The sequence below is a fragment of the Camelus dromedarius genome, chromosome X (genome assembly GCF_036321535.1).
Source record: "Camelus dromedarius isolate mCamDro1 chromosome X, mCamDro1.pat, whole genome shotgun sequence".
In the NCBI taxonomy this organism is placed as follows: domain Eukaryota; kingdom Metazoa; phylum Chordata; class Mammalia; order Artiodactyla; family Camelidae; genus Camelus; species Camelus dromedarius.
In genome coordinates, this window is record NC_087472.1 from 78,170,660 (window position 1) to 78,187,413 (window position 16,754).

Consider the following 16,754-nt stretch of genomic DNA (forward strand, 5'->3'; position numbering starts at 1 on the left):
GATGGGTGCCTGAGACTGAAGATACCAGAATACGTGATTGGGTGTATGAAAACTGTTCACGCGAAGCTGACAAAGACTGTGAGAAACTGAGAAAAAGTGGCTGGAACTGGGAGAGTGTGAGAAGCTGTAATTGTGTGTGTGTGTGTACCTGAGCCTAGTGGCAGAGTGATTTGCAGTTACTACTCCAGTCTGGTGCCCAGGTTCAGCGTGAGAGAAAATAATGGTGAGATTGTCCGAAACCATGTGAGAGACCACATAACTGTGAGTGAGAGGCGAGGAGTGAAAAGAATGAAGTCAGCACCACGTGAGAGCAAACTGATGACCGAGCAGTGTGTGAGCGTGGGGGGTCTGGGAAACAGTTCATGAGAGGCTGCAAACTGGAGACTACATGGGGCTGAAAAACAGAAAATGAAACTTGAGCGAGTGAGACCCCGAAAGACCATGCAATCAGCACATGCAGGAAACCAGCGAGGCTGTCATTGTGGTTGAGTATACACGACACGCTGGCTGGATGCATCCAGTGATGTTGTGAACCCTTAAGATGGGCCGTGAGAGGCTGTGTGTGTGTGTGTGAGACCAGTTGAGAGCCTGGGAGCGGTGGTGAATGAGTAACCACAGATGTCAAAGGCTGACCAAGGGCAAGTGACTATGACACTGAATGGGAGACTGAGACAGTGCCTGAGAAACCATGTGGGTATGTGTAAAACTCTTCAAGAGACCTTATCAAAGGCTGTAAATCCAGGACTGGGTAGGTTGGATGCTGCTTGAGAAGAAACACGAGACCAGGTGAGTAAGATGGCATCTGAGCCACTGCGGGATTGTGTGTGCGAGTGAAGCTCAGCCATTATCGGGGGCTGTGGGTGTGCAAGATTGGCTGGAGCATGAGGAGGTGGGAGAGTGAGTTTCTGTGTGTGCACAAGAAACTTCCAGAGAGACCATCACTGACTATTTGTGTGTGAGAGAAATCGACTACCTGGGTTAGTGGGTGAAACATCTTACCAAAAGGTGTGACTGCATGTGTATGTGAAACAGTGGTGCGAGCAAATGTGGTCCTGGCTGAACGAGACAGACTAGAACATGTGACTGTGCGTGTGAAACTGTTTGTAGGGGACTGTAGTAAGGCTGGGAATCAGTGATAGAAAATGACTCCCCAAGCAAGCGGCCGAGGGGATGTCCAAGAAGCCAAATGTTCGAGGATGTATGAGCTTGTGGGTAAGAGACCATAGTAGAGGCTGTAAATCCAGAACTGTGTGTGTAAGTATGCAAAAATAAAGAAGAAGAAAAAGATGACTGAGACTGAATGAGGCAGTGAATGAGAAATGGTGCATGGAATGTGCCAGGCCAAGGGAAGAGCTCTCTTCTGTCAATCCCTTTCCTCCTCGGGCCCCGGGCTCTCTTCTCCCAGTTCTCCAAAACTTGAAATGCTGGAGTTCCCCGGAGATTGGCCAGGGGCTTCCCTTCCCTCTTCTCAGGAGCCGCGCCCTCTCCAGGTGGTCTGGCCCAGTCCCAGCCCTGGAAACTACTGCTCCCTCCGTGAGGCCCACATTTTTACCTCCAATCCAATCTAGATTATTCCTCTTAGCACTTAGCAGGATCTCTGCAGCTTTGTTTATTGCATTTTTTTCTTCCTCCATTCAGCAGGCATTTATTGAGCACCTACTGTTTGCTGGTGCCGGTCCAGGCCCTGCAGACACAGCGGTTAACAAACTAGACACAAATCCCTGCTTTTATGGAGCTGGTGTTTCAGTGAGGACAACGGACAAGAAACGAATACATCATATCAGGTGGTGTTGCAATAATTACATGAGATAAGACTCAGTCTCTGTTTATATAAGAAATCTGTAGTCATTTTATTGCCCAAAATGTGTAGGCGAAGATGCAAGTGGCAACAGTCCTCTTTCTGGGGACTCCTGTAAGTATGTATACAGTTTAGGAACAAAGGAAATATTGATTATAACATTATTACCAGGGCAACAGGTGGTTAGATAAAGCGGCCAACCAGAATTACAGGTTTCTTGTGGGGAGTTTGTTCTCGTAGGATAACAGCGCTGATGTCTGAAGTCTTCGAGTCTTAACAAGACCCCTTTGTTCAAAGCACGCTTTCAAAGACAGGCTTGTATTATCAGGAAGCAGTACATCTGTAATGGATACAAATGTCAACACACCTTGTCACCCATAAAACAAGACCAACATTCTTGTGAAAGTTCCGTTTTAACACCTGACCAAATCAAATCCTTCTACCTTGTTTGAACTCGCAGAATGGTATTCCCCCATGGACGCAGGGGAGGTGAGACGTTGCCTTCCTAACATTCTGACTCTTTTATGTTAATTAAAAAGATTCCTGTTTTTAAAGCAGGCTCTGGAGTTTCACTCGTTAGGGTTTGTTTGTTTGTTTGTTTTTAGGGTTTATTTTTTAAAAAGAAAGACAGTAGGTCTGTGGAGCGCTACCTACATGAAAAATGGGCTGGATGCAAATGAATTATTAACGGGAGAATAAGGATTATGTAGAATAGTTTTTCTACATACATACATTCAGGGACTAGAATGATGGCTCTTAAAGTGTGGTCCTCCACCAGGGTCACCTGGGACCTTGTTAGCAATTCACATTCTTGTGCCCCACCCCCGACCTACAGAATCCAGAACTGGGGTGGGGCCGGACAATCTGGATTTAACAAACTTCCAGATGATTCTGATGCACGCTAAGGTTTGAGAGCCACTGGGCTAGAGGGTGATGGGTGCCCTACAAAAAAGGTATCTGCAGAGGGCTTCTGTGAGGGAGGTGACATTTACGGTCAGTCTCTTGGTCAGTCTCTTTTAGAGCATAAGCCCCTTAAGGGCCAGAATTTGGGACTGGCTTGTCTGCTTCCGTCCAATGCCCAGAACAGTGCCTGGCACCCAATAGTTGCTCAATAAATATTGAATTAATGTATCTAACAAAGATCACCTGCCGAATGCCAGACACTGGGCTAAGGGCTTTTAAAAATCTGAACTCCCAGTCTTCACAACAAATTCTGTGATGTAGGCTGTTGGGGGAGGCTGGTGGTCGGGAGGGCTGGTATGATCTTGGTGGAACATGGCCAAGCCAGTTCCCTCCAAGCCACTCCCTCCTCAGGCCCTGAAGGTGTCCCCAGCTGGCCCCCAGGGGCAGTGGATTCCCCCGCCCTCCCCCTGTTCAGTCCTTCTGAATTCTCCCCACACTCTCGCCACTTCCCCTTCTCACTTCCCTTGTGCTGACCTCCCATCCACATTCTAACCACAAAGAACCTCACTTTTAGGAAATAGGAGGTGGGTGGTTAAGTCAGGATGGAGGATGAAGCCATTACCTCGATGCTCGCTCCACCCCGCGAGGAGGGACACACCAAGTACCCCACGCTCATTTTGCTCTCATTCAACACCCCCAGGAGGTTGGCCCCGTCGTTGAGGGACAGATCAGGCCTTTCAAAGGTGGAGAACCTGAGGCTCAAAGAGGTTCAAGTGATTCACTCAAGGTCACACAGCAAGGAAGTTCAGTCTTGCTTAAAACTTCCAGGCTCCATTTCCCCTCAAGTGAGAATTAGTTCGAGGAATGTTGATGGAGCACCGAAGGCTGCTGCGGGGCAGAGCGCAGGGTGCTGGGGATACAGCCACAAACAAACCGGGACCAAGAGTGAGGCAGGAAGTAGGGAGGGGAGTGGGGAGGAGGAAGCTCAGGAGCAGAGATGACCGGGGAGGTGTCAGGAGCTGAAGAGACCCGCTCCCTCCCCGCTGCTGCCCTTCGCCCTCCCAGTTCCTCCTGCCCCTGGTTCCTCTTTCCCACCAAGTCCAGGAGCAGGTCAGCCCACATAAAGCCAGGCCTTCTCTGGCGGGGCTGCAGGGCTGCTGGGCACAACATGTCCACCCCAGTGCAGGCCCCTGGCTTTCTGCTGCCGCCGCCGCTGCTGCTGCTGCTGCTGCTGCTTCTAACCCTGCCGGCCACAGGTGAGTGGGCAGTGGAGGGGGGGGGCCCAACTGGCCCCCCATGGGTTCCCGGGCACCCCCCACCTCCCTGACCATGCTTCCCCACCCGGTTACAGGTTCAGACCCCGTCCTCTGCTTCACCCAGTATGAGGAATCTTCGGGCAAGTGCAAGGGCCTCCTTGGGGGAGGTGTTAGCGTGGAAGACTGCTGTCTCAATGCTGACTATGCCTTCCAGGAGTCCAGCCACAGTTTCTGTATGGCATGCAGGTTAGGGGGGAACCTAGGGTTTGGGAGGAGGCAGAAAGGACTGTCCGCCAGGGGACCCAGCACTGGGCTGTTTACTTCTCTGAGATTTCCAAGAGTAGCTCCGAGGCCCTGAACATGACCATAGCTCATAGAATTCTCAGCCTCGGCTCTGCTGACACTTCGGGCCAGAAAATCCTTTGTCGTGGGGGGTGACCGGTACATTGCAGAATGTGTTGCCAGGAGCAGCCTGCAGCCACAAAAATGTCTCCAGATACCTCTGGACATTCCCTGTGGGGGCTAAAAATCACCCCTGGCGGAGGACTGCCATGGTTTACACATAATAAGCACTTCCTGTCTACCAGAAGCATAGTAGGTGGGGCACAGCTCAGGTATTTCTGAAGGTAGCTCAAGTCCCCTAGTGGTGATAACAGCTCGTATTGAGTGCTTACTGTATACAGACACATTGAGGGAGGGGGAGAGTTTGGCGACTTCTGAGAGCAGCTCCAGGCCCCTCATTCTGATGACACATCACACTCACCGAGCGCTTCTGGCACACCAGATGCCTTGCAGGGGTTGGGGGGAGCTGAGAGTAGCTCTCATCTCCCAACCGTGATGCCAGCTTACACATATTGAGCCCTCTCTATATGCCAGACATATTTTCTAACTGCTTACTGTATCTCCCAGATACACCATGGGGATTTTTGAAGGCAGCTCTGGGTCCACTAGTCATGTCAACAGGTCACATGTGTTTAACATTATGCTGTGCAGGGAGCTGAGAGTAGATCTGGAGTATTTCTGGTGGGGTCTCTGAGCTCATGGGGTTGATGGTTCCTATTGATTAAGTACTTCCTGTTTGCCTGCTACCATGCGCAGCTGTGGCCTGGTGGGTTTCTGACCGCAGTTCTGGGCCCCTGGTCCTTTCATTTGCTTACTACATGCCTGGCACTGCCCTTGGGGTGCTTCGAAGGGTAATTCCAGGTTCCTGATAATGAAGGTAAATGATATTTAAATATTTACTGGGTGCCCACCTCTTCCTGTTCAATCCCCCAGTATCCCTAAGAGGTAAATACTCTCATGACTCCATTCCACATACATCCATTCCACACCCCGTCCTGTGCTGGCCCACACTCTGTGGTCCCATACACCATCCCTGCCAGAGCGCACCAGGATGGGACCCGTGTGCTCCTCTCCGCAGTTTCCCGCATTGGTCACCGTGGTCCACGTGGACCCCCTGCTCTATGACCTGCACCGAGGGCTCCCAGCTGCGACACCGGCGCTGCGTAGGCCAGGGTGGGCAGTGTCCTGACAAGATGGAGCCCGGGACCCTCCAGTGGCAGCTACAGGCCTGTGAAGACCAGCCATGCTGTCCTGGTGAGGAGGATCAGCAAGGCGGGCGAGCCCTGTTAGCCAGCACTGTTCCCAGTTAGCCAGCACTGGGAACAATCGGGGCAGAAGCCCTGAGGGTGGAACTGTGCATAGTACTTGTGAGGCACCAAGGAGGAGGCCAGTGTGGCTGGAGGAGAGCGGCGGGAGGTGAGGTTGGCAGGGACTGATCCTTGTGGGCCATGGTGAGGATGCTGGCTTTTGGGCTTATTTTTTTATTATTATTATTGTAATATAGTTAATTTTCAATGTTGTGTTAGTTTCTGGTGTACAGCATAGTGATTCAGTTATACATACATACATATATATTCTTTTTCAGATTCTTTTTCATTATAGGTTATTACAAGGTATTGAATGTAGTTCCCTGCGCTATACAGTAGGACCTTGTTGTTTATCTATTTTATATATAGTAGTTTCTATCTGCTAATCCCAAACTCCTAATTTATCCCTCCCTCCACCTTTCCCCTTTGGTAAGTATCTGTTTGTTTTCTGTAAGTCTCTTTCTGTTTTGTAAATGAAATGCTACTCAGCCGTAGGAAACAATGAAATAAAGGGGAGGGTATAGCTCAGTGGTAAAGTGCATGCCCAGCATGCACAAGATCCTGGGTTCAAGCCCCAGTACCCCCATTAATAAACAAACAAACAAACCTAATAACTCCCCCACCAAAAAAAATGAAATAATGCCATTTGCAGCAACATGAATGGACCTAGAGGCAATCATACTTTATGAAGTTAGACAGAGAAACACAAATATCCTATGATATCACTTATATATGGAATCTTAAAAAATGAGACAAAAGGATGTTGGCTTTTATTCTGAGTGATGTTGTGATGGCAGAGGAGAAACGTGACCTGACTTGGGTTGTGACAGATCCCTCTTGCTGTCAAGAAGACAGACTGTATGTGGTGAGGAGTGCAGCAGAGGGACCAGTGTGAAGGCTCCTGCAATGGTCCAGATGTGCAATGCTGGTAGGCCAGGTGTGGCCACAGATGTGGTGACAGGATTAGCTGATGTGGGGTCCATGAGGAAGCTTGGATCCCTGAATGACACCACCACCTCCATCTTGTCCCCATCTTTTGTCTCCCACAGAGATGGGTGGTTGGTCCAACTGGGGGTCCTGGACATCTTGCTCAGTCACCTGCTCCAGAGGGACCCGGACTCGTCATCGAGCATGTGATCAGCCTGTCCCCAAGTGTGGGGGCGGCTGCCTAGGAGAGGCAAAGGAGTCAGAGGCCTGTGACACCAAACAGGTCTGCCCCAGTGAGTGAGGGCAACCACAGGGCACTGACGTGGGCCCCCAGGGTGGGTCTTGGGGCTACAGCAGGGACCTTCCAGGGTAGGAGGAGTGAAGCACGCATGCCCACACTTGGCATCTCTTTACCCCCACCCCATCACAGCACACGGGGCCTGGGCAGCTTGGGGCCCCTGGGGCCCCTGCTCAGGCACCTGCCGCGGTGGACCCAGAGCACACACGGAGAAACGGAGCCGCACATGTTCTGCACCTGAGCCTTCCAAGCAGCCTCCCGGGAATCCCTGCTCAGGGTCAGCCTACGAGCAGCGGGCCTGCACTGGCCTGCCACCCTGCCCAGGTACTCGGGGATGAGGCCTCTTGACTTAGGCACAGATGCACTGCCATTTCAGGGGACAGAGATCTTAGGCCATGTGACCAGGGAGCTCTTTGTTGGGGGCCAGTTGGCCTCAAGGGTCAGAGGGCTGAGGGAGTAGAGACTGAGGTGGCCTTTCTCTTCACTCCTCCTATTCCCCACCAACAGTGGCTGGTGGCTGGGGACCATGGAGCCCTGTGAGCCCCTGTCCTGTGACCTGTGGCCTGGGCCAGACCCGAGAACAACGGACATGTGATCACCCTGTGCCCCAGCATGGGGGCCTCTTCTGTGTTGGTGATGCCACCAGGACCCACATCTGCAACACGGCCGTGCCCTGCCCTGGTCAGCACCCCAAGATTAACCATTTCCATGCCTTAGCGCCCTACCCTGCCCCCCAGCCAATCCCCACTGCCCAGTTCCTACTGTTAATGCCTTGTTCCTGCCTCTGATTCCTCCATTCCTGGCCATGATGCCTTGGTTCTACCTCTGATCCTCTTTTCCCACATCTGGCCATTCCCACTCCCTCCCCCAGCCCCCATTCCTTCCTCCGATCCCCTTCGCTGGCTCCTTTCTTTGGTGCAAGCCCAGCTGCCCCTGTCTCGGCAGTGAACGGAGAGTGGGGGCCCTGGGGGGAGTGGAGCACCTGCACCCGCCCAAGCATCAAACACATCAGCTGCCAGGAGATCCCAGGCCAGCAGATCCGCTCCAGGAGCTGCAAAGGCCGCAAATTTGATGGACAGCGGTGTGTTGGGCAACAGCAGGATATCCGGCACTGCTACAATATCCAGCGCTGCCTCTGTGAGTGCCCCCCCCCAGAGACTACATGGTGAGGGTGGGGCAGCCCGTGTGGGGATGGGGGCTTTCTGACTGTCTGCCGGAGACCCCATGTCCCTGTAGCCCCTCTCTCGCCACCCCATCCAGTCCTGTAATTCTGACTTGGGAACCACTTCCCTTTTTTGCAGGGAAAGGCTCGTGGTCAGAGTGGAGTACCTGGGGGCTGTGTATGCCCCCATGTGGACCCAACCCCGTCCGTACCCGCCAGCGCCTCTGCAAGGCTACGCTCCCGAAGTTCTCGTGAGTGAGGGGGCAGTGCGCCTGGGGAGGCGGGTTATGATATTGACAGGTCAGCCGTCAGGGCGGGAGAGCCGGCCACCCTCAACCTGGGTTCCACCACTGGGTCTAAGGCGCCTGCTTTGCCAAAAGCCATCTCCCAGCTGCAGGAAGAGGGGAGAAACTAAAGAAGAAGCTGAGAAAGAGGATGTTGAGGGGAGAAATAGTAGCCTCCATGCCCTTGGGTCACTCATTCAGTCACTTAGCCAATCTCCCATTCACTCTGCCCTTCATGTGTCGTTTGCTCTGCTCCCTCGGTCACCCAAGCTTTGATTGGTTCATTCAGTCCCTCTGTCCCTCATGCCTCCATTCACTTGTTCATTCCTTCAGTCCCTCATGCCTCCATGGGTACATGATGTGTCTTTCTGCATCTCCCTGCCCTAAGGCATTCTTTCTAAGGCCTTTTCAGCAACAGTGGCAGACACACAGAACCCAGATCCCATAGATTCCCCCAAGGGCTCCAGGTCAGCAGGGCCCCGACAGAAGGCATATGAGGAATGGTCAGTGTGTGGAAAAGGGACTGATGCCACCTCAGTCTGGGTCCAGGAAGCTGACTGGACCCCTCCCCTGGCAGGAAGGGGTCGGAAAAGTCTTTCCTATCGAAACTGTGTGAGCAGTCCTGGACACAGGTGATCAGGGGCCCGAAGTGTTTCCCAGTGGCCAGGGTGGCACAGGTGTTGGAAAGGGTTAAGACACTCACTCATCCCTTCCTTATTTCCACATACATCAGGCTGCTATATTAAGTGGCCTGTTCCCAACTCGTGGAAGGCCTGCCATCTGGTCTCCGGGTGTGGGTTTAGAGGGGGTCTGGAAGGTGAGTTGGGGTTTAAATGGAGGCACGAAGGACTTGGCAGGGTGAGGAAATGAACGGAGGGCATTGGGATGGGAGGGATTGGGAGAAATAACCCAGGCAAAGACTATTCTGGACATGGGACTTAGTCCGAATAAAGTGGAAGAGAGAGATAGATTGACTTGGGGACAGAGATTTGGGCCCAACAACAAGGCCTTGAACGCCAGGGCAAGGCATTTGGGTTTTTTCCAGTGGGCAATGGGGAGAGATATAAAAGGTTTTGGAGGTAAAAGAAAGTAGTTCATATCAACAGATAATAATTACCAGCATTTATTGAGCACTTACTGTGTACCAGACATGACTCAGCACTTTACCTGAATCAACTCATTTAGCCTCATTTAGCCCAGTGAGGTAGGTATTATTATTATTCTCGTTTTTCAGTTGAGGGAAACTGAGGCACAAGAGAGATAAAGAAATTTCCCAATATCTCACAGCTAAAAAATAGCGTTGGGCATACCGTAGGTGCTCAATTAGAGTTTGTTGAATGCATTCTTGCCTTTCCTGAGCTTCTCCTCTCTATTCCCACCTAACTCCCCAGGCCCACTGTTACCATAGTCGAAGGTCAGGGTGAGAAGAACGTGACCTTCTGGGGGAAACCATCGGCACTGTGCGATGTGCTGCAGGGGCAGAAGGTGATGGTGGAAGAGAAACGTCCATGTCTGCACGTGCCTGCCTGCAGAGAACCCTGAAGATGAGAAGCTTTAACATCTCTCTTTTCCACTCTGACCCCCTGACCCCTGAGACGTCAATAAACCAGCCTCTTCCTCAGGAGTGGGACCATAGCATCTTCTAGGCCAGAGAGGACAACACGGGCAAAGTTGCAGTGGCCTGTGGTGGAAAACTAATTTCCACTGTGGCCACAGCATGACAGGAGTGAAGGCGAGCATCCTTCTCTGCTGTAGCCCTGACGTCTGCCCGCCTCTCTGCAGTGCCCCAGGGCACCCAGCACGTCTCTCTGCAGAGTTCCAAATTACGAAGTATGGGCTTCCTGATTGGCTACCCGCCCTGGCAGGCACTTTCTGATTGGCCGGCGGGCTTGTTTTCCATCTCCCCGCCTCCTAAAGCTCCCTCCTCTGGCAGATTCCACGTCAATCAAGACTTGAACCCCGACAGAGGCGTGGCTGGGGGGTTGGCGCCCTACCGAGCGAACACCTGCAGCCACCCACATCCAACAGCCCAGTTCCAACTCCGCAATTAGCGGCGACAAATAGCTACGCGAGGCGGGGTAGGGGGGCGACAGAGGAAGTGCCTATGAGGTGCTCTGATCTGGGACAAGGGCAAAGAAAAGCTAGAGTCAGCATCTGCCCAGAGGAGCCCCCAAGACAAACCCAGAGACATTCCTTCAGCGGTTGTGCATTCATTCAACACTTATTAGCATCTACTGTATACTAGAGCTAAGTCTGGGCATCGGGTGGAGGAGGGCTTGTAGAAGGAGAGGACATCTAAGCGAGGGGATAAACTAGAATAGGTGATCCTTTTACTGAACATTTATTCAACGACGCCTACTCTAGACTAACAGTAGCGCTGGACATCATGGGGGATGGGGAAGAAGTCAGAGCGGTACGTGTCTCCACAGGGAAGGGAACAAACTGAGGCTGTGTGTCTGGTGGTGTTTTAATACTTTCCATAGCATGAATTCATTTAATCCACAACGAACATATGAGGTCAATATTATAATCCTCATTTTACCAAGGAGGAAACAAGCTCAGAAAGGTAGTGAGATGGACATTTCTGAAACACCATGTCAGGAGCAGAGTTTAGGACTTTGTGCTGTGAGTGCAGGGGCACCTCTCTGTGGGAGGATTCAGATGGGAGATCTGTAACACCCAGAGTTTGTCAGGGTGCTCACTTCTCTGGGTTGATTTTCCCTCGTGTAAAATGGGTCAATTGATGGGTTGGGGTGAAGACAAAGTCGATGACTATTTGGTTATCTTGGGAGGAATGAGCCAAAGCTAGGGGTTCTGGTTACTACTATAAGGTATAAGAGAGGTATGTGTTTACAAGAAAGTGGACATTTGGCTGTATGTGTGCATTACGAGGTACATATCTCTGTGTATGTGTGATATGCAGACCTATCAGTCTGTGCAAGAATTAAGGATGTATTGAATGTGTGTGGAGTGCATGTAAAATAGCAACCGTGTGCACCATAACAATGTGTGAGTTATACGGGGTTATGTGTGCACACGCATATGCACATTAAGGTGGTATGGATATGTACGTGTGAGTTATAAACATGGGTACAATATTGATTATGAACATATGTCAGGGGCGTGTGTTTCAGAGTCGTTACTCACCAATGCACAACAAAGAAGAGCATTCTTGGTGCCCCTTCTGTATGCTCATTCCTGCCGGAGAAGGTGAAGACAGTGCAGAGGAACCTGACCTCTGCTTCCCGGGAGTTGAGACATTCCTGGAGGAGGGGGAAGGATCTTCATTCTTCTGTAAAATCATCTACAAAAAAAATTAATTTCTGGAAATTGAGCCACCTGGAGAAAGAGAATGACCCTGGGGGCCATGAGTCCTAGAAACCTGGGAATGGGGCCCCTGGGGAGAGGCAGTCTGGAGACAGATTCCTAAAGAGCCCGACTTCTCACTCCCAGAGGAACCAAAATGGTCTGTAGACCTGCAGCTGCTTCTGTCCCCCAGAGAGGGCACCATGGGTCCAGCACAGCTTGTTTGCTTCAGTTACTGAGCAAAAAAACTGGGGAGCACATACTTAAAAATGTTGGAAAATACCCAATTTGTGGGGAGTTCCCCATCTGGGGAGCACTGGGATGTGAAATGCCAGAGAGGGGGAAGGAATGACAAAGCAAAGGCCTGCAGATAGAACTGAAGCTTGCTGGAATGGAGGAGGGAGCAGAGATGGTGGACTGTGGGAGTCTAAGGGAAGAGGGGACTTCCCGGAGACCTTGGCCAAAGATGATCCTTGAGAGAGGGACTGGACATTCCTGGCAGAAGTCACAGCACTCCCTCACCCCCACCCCCTTGGTGTTGGGTCAGGTGATCATTTTTACAGACGAGGAAGCCAAGTTTCAGAGGTGTTGAATCACTTTCCCAAAAGTATAGTGGAAGCCCAGTTTGAACCCAGGTATTCTGACTTCAGATCTCACACCATCATGACCTTGTTTTAACAAGCCAAGTATTTAATGAATGAAGGATGTACAAATGAGTAAGTGAATGATTCAGTTGAAAATCCTGCAGGCAGAAGAGTCTCCAAATCTGCCTACTTCTTGCCATATCTTCTTCCACCTCATTTAGTCCACCATCATCACTCACTATGGTCCACAAAGCCCTGCTCCATCTAGTCCCTGATGACCTTCCTGACCCCATCTCCTGCCACAATCCCCCTCACTCATTTTGTTCCAGCCACACTGACACCTCTTTCTGGCACATTCTTTAAAGAAAAAATATGGATCATAAAGTGAACATGACCCTTTGGGAATGAATTGGAGTTCTTGGATTCCCTCATTTGTAAAATGGAAATCATATTACCCAATGCATAGTATTGTTGTAGGGGTTGGGTACAATCAATCAACAAATGGTTATTTTTAAATGGATTGGTGTTTTCACTGTTGTCAGGATTTAATAGAAGCTTCCACAGCCCACCTCTGTCCAGACCATAAGGATCATTAGCTCATGTGGCAAGCATCATTTGACACCTACTGTTTGCATACCCTAGGATGTATCCTGCCTCTGTCTGTGGAAAGTTGTTTGGTGCAGGGGAAGATAGCTATGAGCACTCACCGTACCAGGTGGTTATCATGGTTTTTGACTGTGTCCAGATGATGGGGGAGTATAGACCTAGTGTGTATGTATAGGGGTGGGATGGGGAGATGAACACGCATCAGAGCTAGAGCTTCAGAGAATGTGTCTGTGTGGAGATCTAGGTTTGTCCATGATTGTAGGTGTGTTTTGCCTGGATGTGCATGCTCATGTCAGTTTTCCTGGGTCTCCGTGTGTGGGTGTGGTGCCTGTGTGCGTGTGTAGGTGTATGCATGTACGTGCATACATGCCTGCCCATGAGTGTTACCCTGGGCTTGTGTGTGTCTGTATAGATACCTAGATAGGTGTGTTCTCTGTACATGCCTCCATATATTTCCTTACTTTAGTGTGTGTCTATATGTATCTACGCGTCTGTGTTATTCCTGTGTGCCTCCAGGCCCCCGCCACCCAGGGTAAGGGTGTGTATCCCTCCCAAGTGTCCACCTCCGCCTGTCTGATGCTGTCTACGCCACCCCCGCACCCGTCTCTCTGCCTGGTTGAGAGTGTATGAACGTGGGAAACCGATCCCCTCGCAGAGTACTGCGTGTGACCCCCCACCCCTTGCCGTGAAGAAGTTATTTCTCTACTTTTGAGTCTCTGATTGTGCCTCCATTCCCACCCCCCAAATGCGTCCTGTGTTGAATATCAACACCGGAAACGGAATATCTGCAGAGGGTCCTAAGTGTGGGTGCAAGTGCGTGTGAAGACCAGGATGAGGCGGGGTGGGGGGCTTGCCTGACGCACCCACCCCGCCCCCAGTCCCCAAATTGCGCATCCCCAATCGGAGGCGGGGGGAGGGGAAACAGGATGCGGCGTGGCGCGTGCGCACTGACGCCTTCAGCACCGCGGACAGCGCCTTCGCCCCCGCCTGCCGGCGCGCGCCACCGCCGCCCCAGCGCTGAGGGCGCGCTGACGTCACTCGCCGCTCCTCCGCAAACTCCCCTTCCCGGTCGCCTTTGGTCGCGTCCGCGCCGCCGCCGGCCCAGCCGGACTGCACCACGCTGGGTGCGAGATAGGGGGGCACGGGAGCGACCATCCGCGCTGCGGCGGCGGCGACTCAGCGCTACCTCAGTCTGCGGAGGGCAGCAGAAGAGTCGCGTCGTGCCTGAGAGCGCAGCTGTGCTCCTGGGCCCCGCGCGGTCGGGCCCCGCGCGGTCCGCCCCCGCGGCTCCTGACCAGACTGCTCCTAGGACCCCCTGCCCCGCGCCGCAGCCATGAACTACCTGCGGCGCCGCCTGTCGGACAGCAATTTCATGGCCAATCTGCCAAATGGGTACATGACAGACCTGCAGCGCCCGCAGCCGCCCCCGCCGCCGCCTGCTGCCCCCAGTCCCGGAGCCACGCCCGGCCCCGCGACCGCCACTGCTGAGAGGGCCTCTTCGGCCGCCCCCGTGGCCTCTCCGGCTGCCCCAAGCCCGGGGTCCTCGGGGGGTGGTGGCTTCTTCTCTTCGCTGTCCAACGCGGTCAAGCAGACCACTGCGGCCGCGGCCGCCACCTTCAGCGAGCAGGTGGGCGGCGGCTCTGGGGGCGCAGGCCGTGGGGGCGCCGCCGCCAGGGTTCTGCTGGTAATCGACGAGCCCCACACCGACTGGTAAGCCACTGCCACGGACGTCTCCCCGCGGTCCTGGGTCCCCAGATCCTTCCATGATGAGCAATTATCAAGCGCCGCTTGTGTGCCCTGTGCCTGGCCCCCTCGTCCAAACCCCTTTCCCTAAAATTATGCGGAGCGCTTCCTGTGTCCCCCGCCTTCGCTTCCCCCTGATCCCCACCCCCACCTCAGGACTTCTCGATCAATACTGGGAGCAGTTATCGGGCGCCTGCTGTGTGCCTCCTTCCCCAAAGCTTTAACTGCAATATATCCTGTGAGCATTCAAGAGCGTGTGCCCTGCGCTCCCCCAACCTGCGCCCCAAAGGCCTTGTCCTCTAACGGACTTTGTGAGCATTTATCAAGTACCTGTGGTGTGCCTCAGTGGGGAGCCCTTCCTTCCCCAAGGCCTTTGGCTTCCTTGAATTTTGTGAACATTCTTTGAGAGCTTGCTGTGTCTTGTCCCCCTGAATCCTTGCCCTTAGGATCTTGTGAGCATATATCCAGAATGTGCGATGTGCTGCACCCCAGCCCTCATCTCAAAAACCTTTTAAACTATTCAGTGAACATTGATTGAATGCCTGCTGTGTATCCCATACCAGCTTCTCCCCAAAAGCGTTGCCTTTAATGGATCCTATGAGCCTTTATTGCCCCAACTCCATCCTCCTCGCCAAGGTCCTATTTCTCCAAAAGATGTAGGAAGCATTTATTAAGTGCCTGATGTATGCCCCGTGCCCAAGCCCCTTTCTTAAACATATCATTTTCCTCGAATGAGGTCCATGAGCATTTTAGAACCTTCTGTGCGTGTGACTCATCTTTAGATTCGCTGCTCCAAATCCTTTTCCTACACTAGATCTAGAAAGAATTTATTGAGTGCCTCCCTTATCCTCTATTCTCGAGCTACTTCTTCAAAGACCTTTCCTTTGGTAGACCCGCCTAGCATTTAGCAACTGCCTGATCTGAAGGTGTGAGCCTTCTCTAAAGGCTCTTTCCTCCAATGTATTCAGCAAGCACTTATTGAGTACTAGCTGTTTACCCCACCCCAGACCCTTTACCCAATGCCTTTTCCTATAGTGGCTTCAGTCTCTATTGAGCATCTTCTGCATGACCCTTAGACCCTTAGACCCTCTCCATAAAGGCCTTTGCCTCCAATTAATACAGTGATCAGATATCTGCACTTGCTGTATGCACCATTTCAATCCCTCTTTCCAAAGACCTTTTTAAAAATCACTCCTGGAGCATTTGTGGAGCACCTTTCGTGTGCCTGATTCTGTGCCTTCTCCACAAAAGCCTTTCCTCCCAAGGACAGAGAATCAAACTTACATAAATCCTGTATCCCCATTCCCCTTCCCCCAAAGACTTTTCCTCCAGTGGATCCACCTCCTCCTTCCCCAAAGACCTTTTCTTTTAATGGATCCAGTGAGCATTTATTCATTGTCTGCCAGATGCTCAATTCTAATCACCTTTCCCCAGAGGCCTTTCCCACCAATGGCTCCTGTAAGCCTTTATGGAATGCCTTCTGTGTGCTCTATATTCGTACCTCCTCCCAAGGGTGCTTCTCTTCCAGTGGGTCCAGTAAGCCTGTAAGCAGTTTAAGAGCCTATTGTGTGTAGGGAGTAGATTCCCCTTTACCCCTAGGAGAACCTGTGCCGATCATAAGGCCTCTCTCCAGGGTTCTTTCCTTCAGTAGGTCTAGAACCCAATTTAGAAGGGTTACCCCTTTCCTACTCCCTTCAGTATCCCTAGGATTCCCTGTCCGAATCTTAAGTCTGTACCCCAGAGGGCCTTTCTTCTATTTAAGCTAGTAAACACTTATTGAGCACCTACTATGTAAGAGCCATTCTCAACTGACCCCCTCTCCAAGCTTGGAAGTACCTGCCCTTGTCTCAAGAGCGCTCTCTCCAGGGGTCTCCTTCAGCCTAAATTTACTGAGTACCAGCTCTTTACTGGTTAATTACCCCGCCCCTCAGGAGCCCTTACCCAGCAGCCTTTCTCTCTATGCAGAACCATTTATTTGTTCTACAGATAGGTATTGCATACTTTCCATGTGTAAGAGTGTAGGAGGCATTTATTAAGCACTACTATATACTCAGAAGAACCCTCCTTCAGTTCCTTTCCCTTTTAATCCTAACCACTAGCTGGATTCTCCATACCTTCTCCTCCATTCAACCCCAACAGTCTTTTGATGAGCACTTATTGTACACTACTATGAACCCCATATTCAATGCCTCTTCTCCCCCTCCTATAGCCCTAATTCTCCCTTCTACAGTCACCATC

The 16,754-nt window shown here is 51.9% G+C and overlaps 2 protein-coding genes across 3 annotated transcripts in view; both read left to right on the forward strand.

Annotated features, from left to right (window-relative positions):
- Positions 1 to 3,741: 3,741 nt before the first annotated feature.
- On the forward strand, positions 3,742 to 9,901 carry CFP (complement factor properdin). The gene is made up of 9 exons (XM_031445318.2): positions 3,742 to 3,957; positions 4,053 to 4,203; positions 5,378 to 5,553; positions 6,656 to 6,826; positions 6,964 to 7,155; positions 7,339 to 7,512; positions 7,777 to 7,968; positions 8,133 to 8,244; positions 9,669 to 9,901. Exons 1-9 carry the CDS (start codon positions 3,870 to 3,872, stop codon positions 9,817 to 9,819), a joined length of 1,407 nt encoding a protein of 468 aa, XP_031301178.2. The 5' UTR covers positions 3,742 to 3,869; the 3' UTR covers positions 9,820 to 9,901.
- Positions 9,902 to 13,951: 4,050 nt separating this feature from the next.
- Positions 13,952 to 16,754, forward strand: part of SYN1 (synapsin I) — a 41,536-nt gene continuing 38,733 nt past the window's right edge. For both annotated transcript variants that reach the window (XM_031445320.2, XM_031445321.2), the window contains exon 1: positions 13,952 to 14,483. In XM_031445320.2, the coding sequence (XP_031301180.1) occupies positions 14,107 to 14,483 (377 nt within the window). In that variant the 5' untranslated portion in view covers positions 13,952 to 14,106. The remainder of the gene's footprint in view (positions 14,484 to 16,754) is intronic.

What these genes read in the sequence shown, in the direction of transcription:
- CFP (XM_031445318.2), top strand. Translation starts at nt 3,870, where the DNA reads ATGTCCACCCCAGTGCAGGCCCCTGGCTTTCTGCTGCCGCCGCCGCTG. An exon ending in TCTAACCCTGCCGGCCACAG is followed by an intron (nt 3,958 to 4,052) that starts GTGAGTGGGCAG and finishes ACCCGGTTACAG; the next exon opens with GTTCAGACCCCGTCCTCTGC. An exon ending in GCTACGCTCCCGAAGTTCTC is followed by an intron (nt 8,245 to 9,668) that starts GTGAGTGAGGGG and finishes CTAACTCCCCAG; the next exon opens with GCCCACTGTTACCATAGTCG.